Source organism: Anas platyrhynchos, chromosome 4 (genome assembly GCF_047663525.1).
Source record: "Anas platyrhynchos isolate ZD024472 breed Pekin duck chromosome 4, IASCAAS_PekinDuck_T2T, whole genome shotgun sequence".
Lineage (NCBI taxonomy): Eukaryota > Metazoa > Chordata > Aves > Anseriformes > Anatidae > Anas > Anas platyrhynchos.
Window position 1 is genome coordinate 31,896,627 of NC_092590.1, and position 17,090 is coordinate 31,913,716.

The 17,090-nt window shown below is 32.5% G+C and overlaps 1 protein-coding gene across 9 annotated transcripts in view; it reads left to right on the forward strand.

The window, feature by feature from the left end:
• FSTL5 (follistatin like 5) overlaps positions 1-17,090 on the forward strand; it is a 407,458-nt gene that overhangs the window by 274,112 nt on the left and 116,256 nt on the right. For all 9 annotated transcript variants that reach the window (XM_013096657.5, XM_013096661.5, XM_013096662.5 and 6 more), the window contains one exon: positions 11,032-11,228. In XM_013096657.5, coding sequence (XP_012952111.3) covers positions 11,032-11,228 — 197 coding nt within the window. The remainder of the gene's footprint in view (positions 1-11,031; positions 11,229-17,090) is intronic.

Here is a 17,090-nt window from a genome sequence, read left to right on the forward strand (position 1 = left end):
TATGTTCTTACAAATGAAAGAATTAAAGTTCTGTAATATCTAAAGAGAGAGATAGAAGATATCTAGTTTACTTGTAGAAAAGGTAAGGAAGATTTCTAATTATTAACTAATTTTACTTTTTTAAACAATATCAACTAAAAAATTGAACACATTTTCAGTTGTTGTATGAATGCATCTAGTTAGTGTTTTGTGTGTGTATATATAAAATATTCTATACGGGTTACATGTATGTACATAAAGATGTTTCTTCTTTTGTAGTAGAAATTCTCTACCATTTTGTTTTATTTTAAGTTTGTTACTTTTTTTTTTTTTTTTTTCCAAAAATCCATTTATGTATAATTCTTGCCAGACTTTTAAAATTGTTTTTAGCTAAAAATATTAGAAATGTAGTATGTAGTATGTCAGAAATGTAGAAAGCTGGAAACTTAAAGTTTGGGCTTTGGCTTTACTTTATATTCAATATAAAAAAATCAATTAAATTCCAGACTGACTTGCTTTTTTTTTTTTTTTTTTTAACCTGTAAAGTGAGTTTTGTATAATTGTACATTTTTTTCCTTAAGAATGGGCAAAATAGCTTTAATTTCTTCTTTAAATTTTGACAAAGCACTGTTTGAATAAATGTACCCCACTTTGACATAAGCCAGCGCCATCACAGTGTTAATCTCCTGCATATTTTGTAAAGTATGTTAGGAAGAGTATGTAGGAACACTAGGAAATCAAATAGAAATAAAACTACTTTTTAAATATGTAAGTATGTGAATAAGGACGTTTTCTGCTGGAGGTACTGTTTATGGACAGGAAATTTTCAGTTGTAAGAAAACAAACACATGAATTTAATTGCAGTTGGTGAAACGCTGAGAAGCCTAACCTTTTCTTTAATAAAGTCTTTCTACATCAAACCACAGATGAGAAATAAAGATAGAAGGCTGTACATCAAGACAGACAGTAACATCTTTGAAACAATACCAGGTCAGCAGGCTTTTTGTAGTTGTATAGAGAAGTATGTCTAAAACTTTTATTTCTTTGTGATGAAGCTAGAATAAAATTTAATGATCTACTCTCTCTAGGTAGCCTTTTATGTGACTGTGAAAGGATACCATAATCCAAATTTTGTTTAGGGATTACTGTTCAAAATACACTTGAATGTCATCCCACAACTTTGCAAGAGACAAAATACATTTATAAAAGGAACCTAAACTGAGCTTATATAGGCTAAGCTTTTCTCTTGCGTCTACAGAAGTCTAAATTCAAGGATTAGTATGAGCAAAAGTTCAGATGCAATTATATATGTATGATGCCAAATGGTCATTAAAAGAATACTGAGTTTTTAACGTAAAACCTCCATAGCAGGTATTACCAATGACTGTCACAGTAGTTTACCTTTGCCTCATCCATCATGTCATAATACTGCAAGGTGAGTCATAGTATGAGGCAAGTCATTATAAGATAATAGCAGCCATGTTGACAATAGCATATGCCCTTCATATGTAGCCATGGGAAATACAGGTATAGATCTTCATAGTGCACTACTGTCTTTTCCTACATCACTTATCTGTCTTTCTTTACTAGTAGATTAGTGAAGCACATAGAAATTTAAAATATGGTAGTTGACCTGGTAGTATTAAAGTAAATAGTGTTGCACACAGCTCTTAGTTGTCTGCAAGGTTTCTGATTTCATTAAAATCCTTTTTGACAAGGTTGTCTTTCCAACCATAATGACTACCTGTAAACAAATTTTGAAAACTAACAGCACATTTTCAAGCCTATGCTAAATACAGTAGAGACGGTCAACCCGGAAGTGACATGTGAAGCTGATAAAAGTTATTAGCTTGATCACAGGCTTATGCTGGTGCCAAAGCAGTATGGTTAGGTTACATTCTGGTGTGGATTCAAAGGTGAATACCTTGCTTCCTTATTTGAGTTTCAGTTTATGAATCTTGTTTTCCTCCTTTTATTGCCAAACTAGGGTATTTGCTTGTGTTTCTGAAGAAAGAACAGAGAAAATGGAGAAGAGATACAGAACTACAATGCTCAACCTGGGAAACAGTATTTGTCTTCTTAGGCCAGCTAAAATCAAGTTGCATCATATAGACTTACTGACCTTGATCCCCCATATCTCAGATTTCTCTCGTATTGTAACCATATCTCAAAGATGAGTAACCCTGTAGATGTGCTTTATATTTTTCTGGTTTAAAAAAAACACACACCCTTTGTATCGACTTGATAATGCAGGGTCTCAGGACTTGCCTGATCTTGCCTTAGCCTGAGATGATTTTACTTGTTTGAAAAATTGCCTGGTTTTCTAATTGCGTACCTATTGTTATTGCCTACCCTGTTTACCTTCTTACACTCTCTCAATGGCATGTACAGACGATCTTTGCTTGACAAGCAATAGCCTTTTCTTTCAACAGAAGCTGGAGAAATATTTCTTCATTTTCATTTCCTCATTATGAGAAAGAATAGGCAGGGTCAGACAGTGAAACATACAGAAATATAAAATACCCCAAACACCATACAAAATTCAACTCCCACTGCCCCCCCCCCCCCCCCCCCCAAACCGATACCAAGACTGAGGAGAAAGTACCTCTCACTCAGTATTCCTCCTAAGGGTGTTCTCAAGGCCTTCTCCACACCTCACTCTTGGAAAAGATTGAAGCCTTAGTACCCAGAGAAAAAATGGAAGGGTAAGCATAAGACAGACATTTCAAAAAGATACTAGAAAATTTTAAAAAGTAATTTTAAAAATAATGTTATCTGTGTTTTTGAGGTTTTTCTAAATTACTTAAGTAAATTGGGCCAGTCCTGTTAAAAATATTAATTGGAACAACAATAAAATTTTAGTTCCACATATATATATATATATATATATATATATAATTATTTCTCTTTTCATATAGCAAAAGTCTGACTGTGGAAGCTAAGCTGTGGTAAAATCGAAACAATGGAAGTCGTGGGAATATGCAATGGAGAGGAAGAAATAGAAATGGAGCCACAGAACTGTCCCTTTCAGCTGTAGTGATTTTTTAGTTAGACTTAGCCCAGTCTCAGCTCACTCTAACCTTCATAAATACTCCACATTTTTCAGAAACCTTTAGGAAAAGGGAGATTTTGATTTCAAATAATTTCATCTCTTTCACTAACTTTTTTTTTTTTTTTTTAAGAGAACCCTCTGGCACATGCTGTCTGAGAAGCAAAAGCAGAACTCTCTGTATAGATTTATGACTAAGCTTGCATCCTATATGTATTTCTCTTCAGGATTTGGAATATGTTTTGACTCTTTTTAAAATTATTTTTCTTTTCAGTGTAGGCCTATGCTGTTTAATAGTTCTCATAGTATCACCCTAAACATTACAAAATAAAATTTGTCCAACCCCTGTGGGACCAACAGCAGTGGTTGGGTTAACTCTACTAGAGGGGAAAAGCAAACGCTGCATTAAACTCCTGTCTCAACCTTCATTTTTAGCAATGTCTGCCTTTGCATCACACTGCCTTTTTCTTTTTCCTCTTAGGTTTTCTTTAATAACCTGGGAAGCACAAGGAAGCCCTTATTAGCTTCTTATTAATGTTGCATCTGAAATTTTACTTGTGAAATTAACGTTGCTTTTGCAATGTATGGAACAAAGGAAAAAAAAAAAAAGAGCTGAAAGCTTGAGCCACATAGAGGGAGTTAAAACAAACAAACAAACAACACAAACAACCCTCCAAACCACACAAAAATCTGGAATAAGTAATCTCTTCACCACATGTTGAGTAAAATTGAATTAACATCTGAAATAATGTGATTAGAAATCTAGACGCATTTGTTAAATGTTCCTATTTTATCTTTATGGTAGAGTGCCCAAATATAAGCATCAGAATCTTAAGAAATTTTGAGAAGTGATATCACTGGTTGAATTCTGTGTGGGTTTGTTTTTTTTTACTTGAAGAGATGATCAGTTCTGTAGAAGAGGCTTTGCATTTATCAGTTATGTACATAACACTGCTTGTGGTGGTTGTGATGCTAACCTGCAGTCCAAGTAACCAGCATATTCAGAGTTTTCTCAGCTGGGCAAATGATGCTTTGATTACTGTCAAGCTTGTTTAACCTTCAAATCTCATCTCGAAGGTGAAAGGTTATATGTATTTTTTTTCTTTTCTATGAAGACATCTGTGAAGATAACCTTGCAGCGTTAATACATAGGAGTTCACCACCACTACTCCTCTAAATGCTTAATTTATTTAAAGCATCTATTGCGGGCAAAGTACTTTTCTTCATCTACTGGTTACTTCTTCACACCATATAAAATTAGCTCTAGCTAGCCCTGTAAAATAAATAAATAAATCTTTGAAATACCTGTTTTTTTGATTTTGTTTATGCAAATGTGATGTAGCTTCTAATGGTGTTTAACTAAAGTGTTGTATCTTTAAGGAAAATTGGAATAATTTATTTAAACTATTCATTGTTTAAGCACTGAAAAGCTATTTATATTTGTCTACAGGTAAGACTGGACACAAGGTTTGTGCATATAAAGTAATATTGATTCCTGTCATATATGATTTCTAATTTTGAAAGATCGGTATGGTTAAGAACATTTTCACCAGTAATATTTGAGGAAAGAAAAACATTTTTCTTTATTTACATAGAAGAGCTAAGGCTTTGAAAAACTAGCTTCAGTTTTATTTTGCATACCAGCTATGGTAATCACTTAAAAGTGTTTGCCTAAGGATACCAACAGATATAAATTGAACAATTCCTGTGTGCACCTGTCAGTGGATAGTAGGGATTTTGTGTGGGAGATGTTTTTATATGCATATTTCATGTAAATATGCAACACTGGATTAAAAGTTCTTAACAATTCTTACAGCTACTTAAACCTCTTTACACAGAAGAACTGTAGAAGTCCTTAAAGCTCAAATATCTGGCTTTCCGACAATAACCCAGAATTTAAATTTAGCCAATTATGCATCAGTCATTGAAAAGTATGGACGCTGCAAAATAGAACATGAAGTGATCAATTTGCTGTACTCTCTTTTTTTTTTTTTTCCTTCCCACCAATGGCAGAAAATTCTCACTAGTTTTTTAATATAAAGAAGTAGCAGGGAAAAGCATCGAAGTGTTAATCCCAATTTATCCAGGAATTTTGTATTGAAAAATACTTTTTCTGAGTGTACAGCCCTCCTTATCCTATCTTAATCTCTGAACCCTGGATCACAGGTCTATGTACAAATGAGATCACTTCTCCTCAAGGGCAATTCTAGAGCTTCATGAGGAGTGGAGAATAAAGGGTCAAAACTGTTGAGCTCTAGTTTTGAAAAATAAGAATTTGGTATTGGAAAATAAGATACTGTGAAACTGGCACCTGAGCCTGAAGCTTGACTTTCAGATAAGCCTAAGTGATTTTGGCTGTTTGAAACATGCCTTCATTTGTTAGGGCTACAAATAACTTTACAACTTCCATACTTTATCTGTTGTGACTGGATCTTGAAAACAGCTGAAAGGATAAAGAACTTCAAGTTGTCTCCTGTGTTATATTTGGAATGCAATTAAGATCAGGCCTTATCTGTAGTGACTTCTGTGTATGGGGGTGTATGTGAGCACATGAGTGTGGATGTATGTATCTGATTAGTTTGTGTGTGTATATAATATGTTGTTTTGGGTTAGTTTCTCCTTTTTACTTCAGGGAATACCATTTGTAATTTTGCAGTGAAGCATTTTGGCTAATTAAATTATTCTGAATTTGTTCAAAATGCATGCAGAAAATTAACAGTAGGCTTGTTGCATATCTATTAGATTAAAAAAAAATACTCATGTCAGTTCTGGAATATGGAAAACTATGTCCACTAGTAGCTGCTTCAGGAAGAGCTGATGTTATTTTATTTGTGAAGGAAAAATGGCTTTGAGAAAACCATTTTGCTAGATAGATACGACAGCTCAAAATCATAAAATACATAAGAATCCAATTGTGTAGCTGATAACTTTCTTTTTGTGCACATAGAGACATTCTGTGAATATTAATGACTCTTGATACCTTTCTGAAGTAAGAGTTATTTTTACTTTAGACATGTTAAGGCAAAGAGAGGTTAAAATGCCTTCATTACCCGTGAAGGTGGTGAAAGAACAGAGAACAGAAATCAGATGGTCTGCATTACATTTTTAAAATGATATGATTTTTTTTTTCCATCTCTATGTACACCAGTACTTTCCCCCAAACTATGGAACACAAAACACTGAGATTTGAACTTGGGTTTAAGCAATGTTGCTTAACTATTACCCTGATTGAATCTTAATGTCTACAGGCCTTAGCAATACTACACCATCATTATTCTTAATTTTTCACAAATAGTTAATTAGTTTTGATATATACCTTTTTCTCTTGCAAATTAAGGCCTCATTTTTTCTTTAATTATTTTTTCCCCTCTCTGTTATGAACAAATATCATTGTTAAAACTGTCTAGGATGGCAATAGCAGTCAGTCTCTAACTTTCAGCTGTTTCCTGGGTAACAGGGATACAGCTGCAAAACTGCTGTACTAAATGGAAGGAAACAAACAGTCAAGTGTTTCCACTTTTTTTCTCTTCTATGATTTGAATTAAGTAAATCCTAGGAGTAGCACTGTTTCAGAAATTACAAGGTATGGGACAGAAGAATGGTGCTCTGATTCTAGTGTGTGTGTGTGTTTTGTCACTTCTGGGTTTCTGCACACCTTCTAGGATTTCATGGGAGATGATAGAAAATTTGTAAAATAAATTACAGCAGAGAAGTTTTCTTTGCAAAAACTTGCTGTGTAGGAGAATTAATCATTTACGTGCATGAAACAAAAACTGAACAAGAAAACATAATTTTCCCATGATTGTTTTCCATTACTTTTAGAAATTAGCCATTTATTTATATGAGAAATGTAATTCAGAAATGAAGAAGGATAAAAAGTATCAGAAAACTGAATTAAATTATTAAGTTATGCACAATGAATAGATTACTTTTTCATATATGGATATCATTATATATGATTTAGTCTTTTTCATGTTAAACGTTTTCATATTCTTCAAGCTTTCAGAAGTTATTACGTAAATAACAGTGATTTGCCAAGATGCTATAATGCAATTAATTTGAAAGTTAATATTGGCAGATGTATTCTAACTCGTTTATGGGAAAAATACTTTAGGAATATGAATTGAGAATTTTCTTTTGAAACTATAATCAGAACTGAAACTGTGCTGCATTTTGTTGGTCTAGATGTAACAGTGTAATCATTGTGATAAATTTGAAAATATGCCAACAATCCGAAAGTCTGTTGTTGTGAAGTTCATTTTCTATCCTGATAACTGCCAAATCATGCTTTCTGGTTTTGATAAATGCCATCTTTGGCTCTTTTAGCATGGGGAGTAATATAATTTATAGTAGAGTTCCAGTAGTTTTGTCTTTCTCCATTACTTTAAGCATAAATTACTTTTCCTCATTTTCAGGGTAGTCATTCCCAAGTTACCATTTGCCTGCCATTCAGACAACTATTTCTTGAGTAATGCTGATTAAGTTAGAACACAAATAAATACAGCTCTCCAAGTTCTTCCCTATGCTGCTATTTCAGCCCAGGGTTGCTCTTTCTGCAAACATCAACAGAGCCTCATTCTTATAATGTAAGCATCTACATTGTGTTGCCTTTTACTGTAATATCCAAGGAAGCCATGACAATGAGTTAAGAGGATAATTTGTTAAAATAACTGTGTGCCCTGTTGACTAACAGGGTTTCATCCTTTTCAGGTAAAGGGGTCAGGAGATACAGCTTCCTTATTACAGACAACTGTGTCGCGGTGTGGTTGCAGGGAGTATGGAGCTACTGTTGACAAAGTTTTTTTTTTTTTTTTTTTTTTTACTTTTTTATATGTGGGTCAGACTAACCTATGTAGAGGAACAAAACAGTATGATTTAAAACATAAGAGATGACAAATATATATATTAAAAACAAAACAAAACAAACTTAAGTGTTTTTTCAGAAGGGTGTTAGTGGTATTTTCATCACGAGGATTATTTTTCAAACAAGTTACTCTGGAGCACTGAAAGAATTAGACTCCAGCAAGCACAAGCACACCAGAAGCCAATGAGCTTGTCAGGGCCAGCACTGTAATTCAGAGTCAGGTTGGTCTGAAGAGTGAGCAAGTACACAGTGAGAGCAAATTACAGCTATTATCTTGCAGCCATGGTACAAACAACTTCATAAAGTGCATTGCCTTTACCACCATTGTTGAATTTAAAATAATCACTGCTGAAGATGGGTTGCAGAGACATGAAATTTCTTTGTGAACTATATTCACCTTGCTCACAGCTGGTCTTCAATGGGCTGCTGTCATGATTAATGTTTCAGTATCTATAAAGCAGCTACTTTGATAATTAAATATTAGTATCTTTCACTAATTTTTCATTAATTTTAAAGAGACATTAATCTTTTCTGTTCATTATTAATACACCATATTGATAACTTAGAGATACTTTTTTAGGTTAAAAATATTTCCAAAGGAAATCATGGGAATAGGAAAAGTAAAACAAGAAGTTATCTCAATATAGGATACACGTAACAAATGATTTTCTCTCTGAAGAGGTACTGTGAGAGAATAAATTAGTTTATTTATTCATTAAACTTTAGATCTAAAAGAATGTTTAAAGTGCATAAAAATGTCTTTAGCGGACTGTGATTGAACTTCCAGACTTTTTCCACAACCACTAAGCTCTGAGTAAAAAGTACGAAAACTGACTATTACAATGCTTTTCATGATCACAAGCTTTATAATTTTTACTTTTGTCTCTAAATTTGCGCTTCTTTGCACTTTTCATGTGGGAATCTGTGCTATCCATGCAAATGTTCTACATTAAAAAGTATATAATATCATCTTGACTGTCTTCATAGGTGTGAGAGTTTATATTCAATTCAATCAATCATTAAAATGAGAGGCATTGTTCTATGCCTCAAAGAGTGGAGGGAAGGATCATGACTTTTTTTTTCAAGTTGATTTTCCATTTCCTTTTCCAACTCAGACCTTTCATGGCTCATCAGAGGTATTGTAACAAATCTAGGATTTAATTTATATTACTAGGAAGTAGCTTTACATATGTGTTTCATATTTGTAATGTAAAAATACCTCTTTGCAGTTTTAGAAACACATACTGAGAACCACTTGATCAAAAATAATTTACAGGGGATAAAATCTGGATGTGGTAATTAGTTCTGAGCAATGTATTACCTAATACATAGCTTGTGTTCACATTTTTCTCAAGAATATAGATAAAATTGGGACCATCTCATGTGTAGTGTTAGATTTCTGTTGCACTGGAGACTCTGTCTCCTGGAGGAAACAACAGTCTAGGAAATGCAAAGATGATACGTGCTTTCTTGGTTCAGTCTTTTGAAGTTCAACACCAACAATTTCTGCTGAAATTTAGTGCTTTTCACTCCTCACCTCCTGGAGCCTTCATCCATTCAGATTGCAATGTTTTCTCAGTATAGATTGAGACTAGCTAAGGAATAATTCTATTTCTGTAATGAGTATTCTTATGCTAGACCCCTGAAAAGCAGATATATAGAACGTAGTCGTATAAATTGCATGTACTCAATCTATATGCCTCTGGTAGGTAAGGACAAATCTGTGAATACTATGTGTAGCTTAGGCTGTCAGTTAAATACAGCTTGGGTTTGTTTCTTGCTGTTAATACAGCGGGGTTTGTCAGATAGCTATATATCAGACAGTGACATTTAGAAAACAAATATATATATATATATATACATATATATATACATAATATATATACATATATCTCCTAGAGAAGTTGGGATTCTTAAGAATATTTTGCCTGTGCAATTTAACTTCAATCATAGGAGTCATCCTCTTCTAGATCTGAGTCTCACTGTAAGGTAGCAAGGAACATTTAAGAACTTTGTCTACTTTATGAAAGGGCGATGGGGGTATGTAGTGATGCCGTCAGCATAATAATGCATACGCCATTAAATACACCAAAATAATAAACTTTGGTGTCATAAATGTAACAAAATATAACAAAACAGTTCTGTAGGCAATTTGTTTGAGGTAAACATTTATTCCTGATTTATACTTGTATTTTCATTATCACCTAAAATAATTGGAACACAGCTTTCTTTGCTAATCAACACAGCATATTGCTGTGGCATTGGATTCTCTATTTGGAAGTAACAAGTAGCCAACTAAATGTCTGCAATAAATACATGGCAACTGTATTTTGCTGGTCTGTATTTACATAATCTGATCTTATTAATAACCCTTTTGAAGTATTAAGGTTATCTCAGTAAAAACAAAAATTTCTAAAACAGTATCTATGTTCAATTTAAAATATACAGCATCTGATGTAAGAGAATACCAGAAATAGTTGTTGTGTTAAGGTTTAGAGTAAATAGCAACTGTAATTACTGACTGTAATCAGTGTATGAAGTATATTTGTTGTAACAATTTTCACTTTATAAAAAGACTTGATAATGAAGAGACTAAACTAGATCTTATCATAGACATCCTTTCTCTTCCCCAGAGATCCCAAATTCTCTGTTCATGTAAATTTGATATGTCCAGTACATGAAAAGATAAATCTAGTTTATGAGCACTCAAGTGTAATTTCTGCTTTCTGAAGTCAAATGTTGTTAGGAAATACATTATTTGAAATGTATGATTTCCTATAATATTTCAATTTTTGAGGTATTAGGAACGTTTACATAAAATGCATTAACAAAGGTAACATTTTACAAAATCTTTAGATACTCCCTTCTTTATGACTTTCCTTAATTGCCCTACACAGAAAAATAAACAGTGTCTAGAACTGCAGTCATTTTTGGCCTTAATCTGAAGACCAGATAAAGAAATTTTATGGATCAAACCACTACAGAACAAATAAAATATTTGCCTCATAAAGCAACCCTGTTTGTGTTATAAGAAGTTAATACTCTCTTATTATTTTTTTTTCTATTTTTTTTTTTTCATTTAAGCTCTTTCTAAGAAATCAAATTCAAAACAACCTTGTGTTGTGTATTTCCTTTTCAGGTGATAAATGCAAACCTACTGAATACACTAAAGTAAAAAATATGTTATTGGATCTACAAAGTCGGAGATACGTTGCTCAATCAGAAGATAAACACGTTGATGAGAAAATGGCTTTAAAGAAGATTCTTGTAGATCAAATGTTTAATTATTTTGATTCAGACAGCAATGGACTTGTGGACACAAATGAATTATCTCAGGTAAGATTTAGATTTTGTTTCCATTAGTCATGGTAGCTATTTGTTTGCTTTTGTCCAAACTTATACGTGGAATATTATGTCTCAGTATGCTTTCACTTTAGAAAATATGTAAGAATCTTTGAGGTGGAAAACTTAATTCAAGAATTTTGGAAAAAAGTGAATTATTCAGGAATTTTGTGGTAATCATTGAGAAACTTGAATACAGTGCTTTAAAATATACATGGGGATACAAACACTGTAGGTTGCTTTGGCTGTGAAATGTTTTATTGTCTATTGCATGCTATCATAAAATTCAACTGCATAGATGTGTTTTAGCAGTAAAAAAAGAAAAAAGAAAAAAGTAGTTTTAAAGTATTTCTGTAATGCTAAATGGGTATTACTGCTTTATGCAAGTAGTAAAAAGAGTTAGCGCTGAAGAAATACAATATCAGTTTTGAATAGAGTTCATGGTGTCTCTAAACAGCAAGCTTTATTAACTAACTAAATATTTACACCAATAATTGTTGTTCCAGAAATCATAACAGCACTAGTTATAGTCGATCCAAAAGAGCTAACTATTAAGTGTTGTTATAGTGAATGTATTTTGTAGTGTAGAAATCCATTTTTGAAAAATCTAGCCATATTAATGTATCAAATACTAGGCAGCCATAGAAAAAATCTTTCAGAACTTCTGCTTTTAAGAGAAATTGGTGCCTTTATATATTTTACAAATGATACTTCTTATACTACATAAATATATAGCATACATAGATACATAGTAATCACAGATATAGATGTACAAATTATATTTAATACATATAGGTATGTACCATTAACTCTTGAAATAGAATGTTACAGTAATTGGTGTATTGTTTGGCAATATGAAGAAACTGAATTTTAGGTAATTTTCTATTGTACCACTTGAAAGTAGTTTGGCTTCTTTGCCATAGTCCCCATATGGCTACTGCAACTACTGGAAAATAGCTGGATACTTTTACCACTAGAAATCCATTATCTAAGTATTAGTGAATCGTAATGTTTCCAGTAGAGGAACAGGACTAAAGTACTACTACTGAAGGTCGGTATCAAAAACTTTTTTTGCATAATTTATAGGTGTATATATAAAGAAAAAGAAATCATGATTCTCTACATATACTTTGCCTCTTATTTCTTTCTTTATGCCAACCTTAGTTAAAAAACAAGAATCTTCCATTGTGGTGTTTTCAACCGAGTTATGCATACATTCTCCATGTACTTCTATAAAATTAATTTATAATGGCATCTGTATAGTAGTGATTTTTCATAAGCATGGAAACTGGTCAAACAGCCTTAAACCCCAGTCATGGAACTTTTTTCTTTTTGCTAAAATTCATAGCAGAACATCAAATTATTCAATCCAAAGAATAATGTAAAATAAATTCATTGTTCATGCTGTGTGGTTTGTTATTGTATGTTTTGATGAGACACAAAGAGCTAACCTGTTGCCCTCAGAAATCATTCTTCAGTCATTTTGAACAAAATGAAAATTAGATGAACACATTTCTCTTGAAACCTTCTTGATAGCAGAAGTTTCAACTGTGAACCTTTGTCTCCCACTTGTATGATAAAAAGAAACACTGAATCACCTTTGCTATCTGTAATAGTGTTCAGCTTTGCAGTTAAGCCCCAGCTCCTCTGTAATCTCAGTATTCGTAAATTTTAGCCTTTCTCTGATGGGGTTTTTAGCCTGCACATTTTTGGATAACAAACTAAACATGTGACTCAGTTCTGTCCAAAGACTCAAAACAAGAAAGCAGATGAAAAGAATTTGGTGTAATATCTTCAAATTAAATGTGCTGTTTTTCAGGGCATTATTAGTGATTGTTGAAAACTTGACATGTTTATTTTGCTTTGGTTCAGCCAACCAAATGCTTTTTGTTCTTATTGAATGAAAGTTTGATAAAGCATTACTTTTTTTTCCTAGTGTCAAGTGGGATTATGCTCTTGCTCTCTTCTGGCCTTAATATATGTGAAGTATTTCTAAACATTGGACTTTCTATAGGGAGGAGGAAAGGAAAAAGAAGACTCAGTCCAGAAGTTAGCGATTTATAAAATGATAGTGGTCCCAGGCACTGAGAGAATGCTGGACCCATTAACTTTCTTGAGAAGATGACTACATTTTACCACGTATCTGTCTCTTTTTCCAGTGTAGGGGGTAAAATGTTTGAAAGGTTTTGGTACTTCCTGAGGAAAAAATAGGAGTCATTGCTTTACTCTCAAAAATGTTATCAGGAGTAGAAGAATTTTCATCGGTTGTCCTCAGCCAAAATTTTGCAGGGTGCAGGTCTATCATAAATAATACTGCCTTTCTGCACTCTAATAATTTTGAGACCATGACAAATACTACATTAAAGAAAAAAAGGGATCCTACGGTTAATTTATGTTCTAAATTAATGTTGAACTAAAACTTCACTTGTTAATGAATATTGTTAATATTAAATCTCCTCTATTTTGCTGTGCAGTGACTGCAAATTCTTTGATGACATTATGTTATACGTGTCCATCTAGACATGCTATCTCATATAAAATGGAAAGTAATCAGCTGGAGGTTGGAAATTATGACACCAATGCTACAAATGTATTGATACATTTTGCATCAGAAATCCTAATAAAGTTCTTGTCTTTGCATGTTGATGCAAGGGAAACAAATTCTACTCTTCAGGAAAAGCAAAACCGTTACTTTTTTAAAAAAGAAAGCAACTTCAAATACTGAAAAAGTAAAAAAACATAAAAAAATAAAAAAAAGTAAAATAAATACATCTAACAAATTAATAATTGGCAGGTCATTACTTATTTTCTTTCATTTGAACAATTTTGCCATCTGGGTAGATTTTTTTTTTTTCTATGGCTGTGTAGTCTAAATCCAAATTGTAATTCACAAATAATTATTACTTCCCTACAAGGTGTAAAGGTTAAACAAAGTCTGCAATGAAGATAGAGAAGCTATGGGATAATGCAACTCCAGGCAGGTTAAGTAAACATTTTCTAGTCATACCTACAAGATTTCTAGTAAATCGAGGTGGTTCCATGAAGGATTTTTCAATTTATTTATTTATTTATTTATTTATTAAGCTCTTTGAAAGAATATAAATCTAAAATAAAGTAAGGTAAAGTAAGGTAATTGATTCCTTATAGGAGAATCATGGTTACCTATGAATATTTAGTTGTTAAGCAACTCATATTCTCTCAACTCAGGCAAAAACACACTGTGTTGTAATACAGAGTTATAAATTGAACTTCCATTTTTCTGTTACTATAGACTGCCTGATTGCTATATATTTTTGTTGCCTATGCAGAAAAGAAAAAACACCAGAAGTGGTATGAGGAGACATGGGAACAAAATATATTCTTCTAGTGGTGAATGCAATTATTCCCATATGGTAGAGTTGCCATTTTAGAACAGTAAACCTTTTCTGCATGCCACCAATGAAAGATATTAGCATCCTTACTTACAAACTAATATCTGTAATTTCAAATACATTTATCTTATTGACCAGGTTAACATACTGTGAATGAAAGATGTTACATTTTTTTTTTAATAAAAAATTATCCTCACTTCTGCATTTTACCTTGATGTTTTCTTAGTGGCATTTGATTCCAGTTATTGAGATCAAACCAAATAATGATAATAAACAACCAAATGAAACACTTAAGAAACTACAAAGTTCACTGCTGTTTCATGGAATGATAAGTGGAGGTTATGGTTATATTGTTACTGTGAGATAAAATATGCCATTTTCATGTATTAGTCTTCTATGCTTCAAGAACAGGTGATATCAAAGATTTCTTATAAAGTGTGATGAACCTTTAAATAGTGTCACATATCCGTCTGTTTGCAGGTAAATACACAAGGCTGGTGTTTGTAAATGTAGCGTCTTTACATAAAGCATCAATTCAAAACTTTTAATGTTAAATGTTGTTTAAAAAACAAAAAAACAAACACATACTTGAATAGAAAATGAAATACTCTTGTATTTATGGTTATGTGTGGATAGGTGTTTACTTATCTGTAAACATCTAGACTATGTCATACCTCAGTAGAACAGTCTGAGTAGAGCTGTATCTATAAACAACTTGTTTACAATATATCAGGTTAAAAAATGTAATCTGAAGGAATTACAGATGTAATTGGTTTAGTTAGTACAGCATTAATTGCTATTAAATGTAATGGTAAGATAACATTTTAATTACTTTCTTCCGGTTGTTAAACCTTTAAGTTCCTTCTTTTCTCAGATTTGCTTAAACAAGTGTCAGTTATTATATTTGCTAACAAACTGTTGTTGTTCAAGATCAGATTTTTTATTTGACCTGGCGTGAATTATGGCTCCATCTTTTCATTCAAAGATTAAAATTCCAAAACCGTGCTCCCTGTGTTGGTGAGATCTGAGGGGGAAAAAATAATTTTTTACAAAACAAATGGTCTCACAATTAGCCATAAGCAGAGCAACAATTTTGCTTTGTTTTGCTTTACCTTTTACCTGTTCTTATTATTGAAATAAATACTCCATTATCTTTATGGAAATGCAACGTAAAATGTTTTAGCATAAATGCTTGTGAGCGTTCTCTGGTATGAATTTTTATCTCTGAAGTCTGAAATCAAATAATCCCATGTATGGCACAACTTGTATGGCACGATCATAAGATTGTGCAGAACATCTTAATCAGGCTTTAACCTTCATAGTAAGAATTTGTTTCTAGTATGACTCGTCTTTTTTTTTTCTTTTTTTTTTTTCAGTTTCTATCCTCCCTCCATAACTAATCATTTTACTATCTAATTTAACCAATTTGTAGACAGACAAGGTTTAAAGAATTGGCTCAAGAATCACTTCACTCAAATTTTACTTTTCCTTCTTCTAAAGATAAAGGTTAATTTAATTTAAAACTAAAGGAACACTGTTATGTCATCTAATCTAACTTGTTTATCATAGACATGAAATTTCATTCAACTGATCCTATACTTTTAATTGAGAAAATAACTCGATTTTGTCTGAAGTAAAAAAAATGTGCACAGAAAAGTGTGAAGCCTTGATTCGAAAACATCAAGGGGAATTTATGGGTCCCATGATTTAAGGTTAATTGCCCAGATTATGATGATTATTATTTTGAGATATGTTATTCTTTTTTTTCATCTGCTTTCCCCAAAAAGTATCTATAGACTTAACACTACAGTCAATCATTAGTGTCCCTTTAAAATCAAAACAAAACAATACCATAAAGATTGATTTTTCTCAGCTCCCTTGATGACTTCATCAATCTTTGAGTTACTTTTTTGGATCATTTCTAACTTGAAAAGTTCCATTCTAGCTTCTTTACAGTAAATTTAATCTGTGCAAGAGAAAACTAACTGTTGTGTTTTAGTACTGGTCCCACAGCTGGAACACACAAACGCAAAAATTGCCTTTCTACCTCCAGTTATCTTGCTACATTTCCAAAGATCATACTGCTGGCTTAGGCTACAGAATGATCCTGGAATTTATGAGACTGCCTTATCCACAGCAAATCCCACTCATTTTCAGATAAAAGGCTTTCCAGGGTACATTTATCCTCATTAAGTCTATGTGTAGGTTCTTGTTTTTAGAAGAATGACCTTACATTTGGCTCTATGAAATCATAGATCCTTTCCCTGAAAACATCTAACCATGTGATCCATTTCATTCCATATGCTGCACTGTCCTTCTCTTCATTATTATTCACCTCACCAGTATATACCATCTGTCTTTATTTATTTATTTTTAAATTATCAAAAAGAATTGGGATGAATTTTTGGACCTTCAAAATCCCACTGGATTCTTTCAGCATAAATGATTCCTTAGTGACACCTATTATTTCAGGTTTTGCAATTAC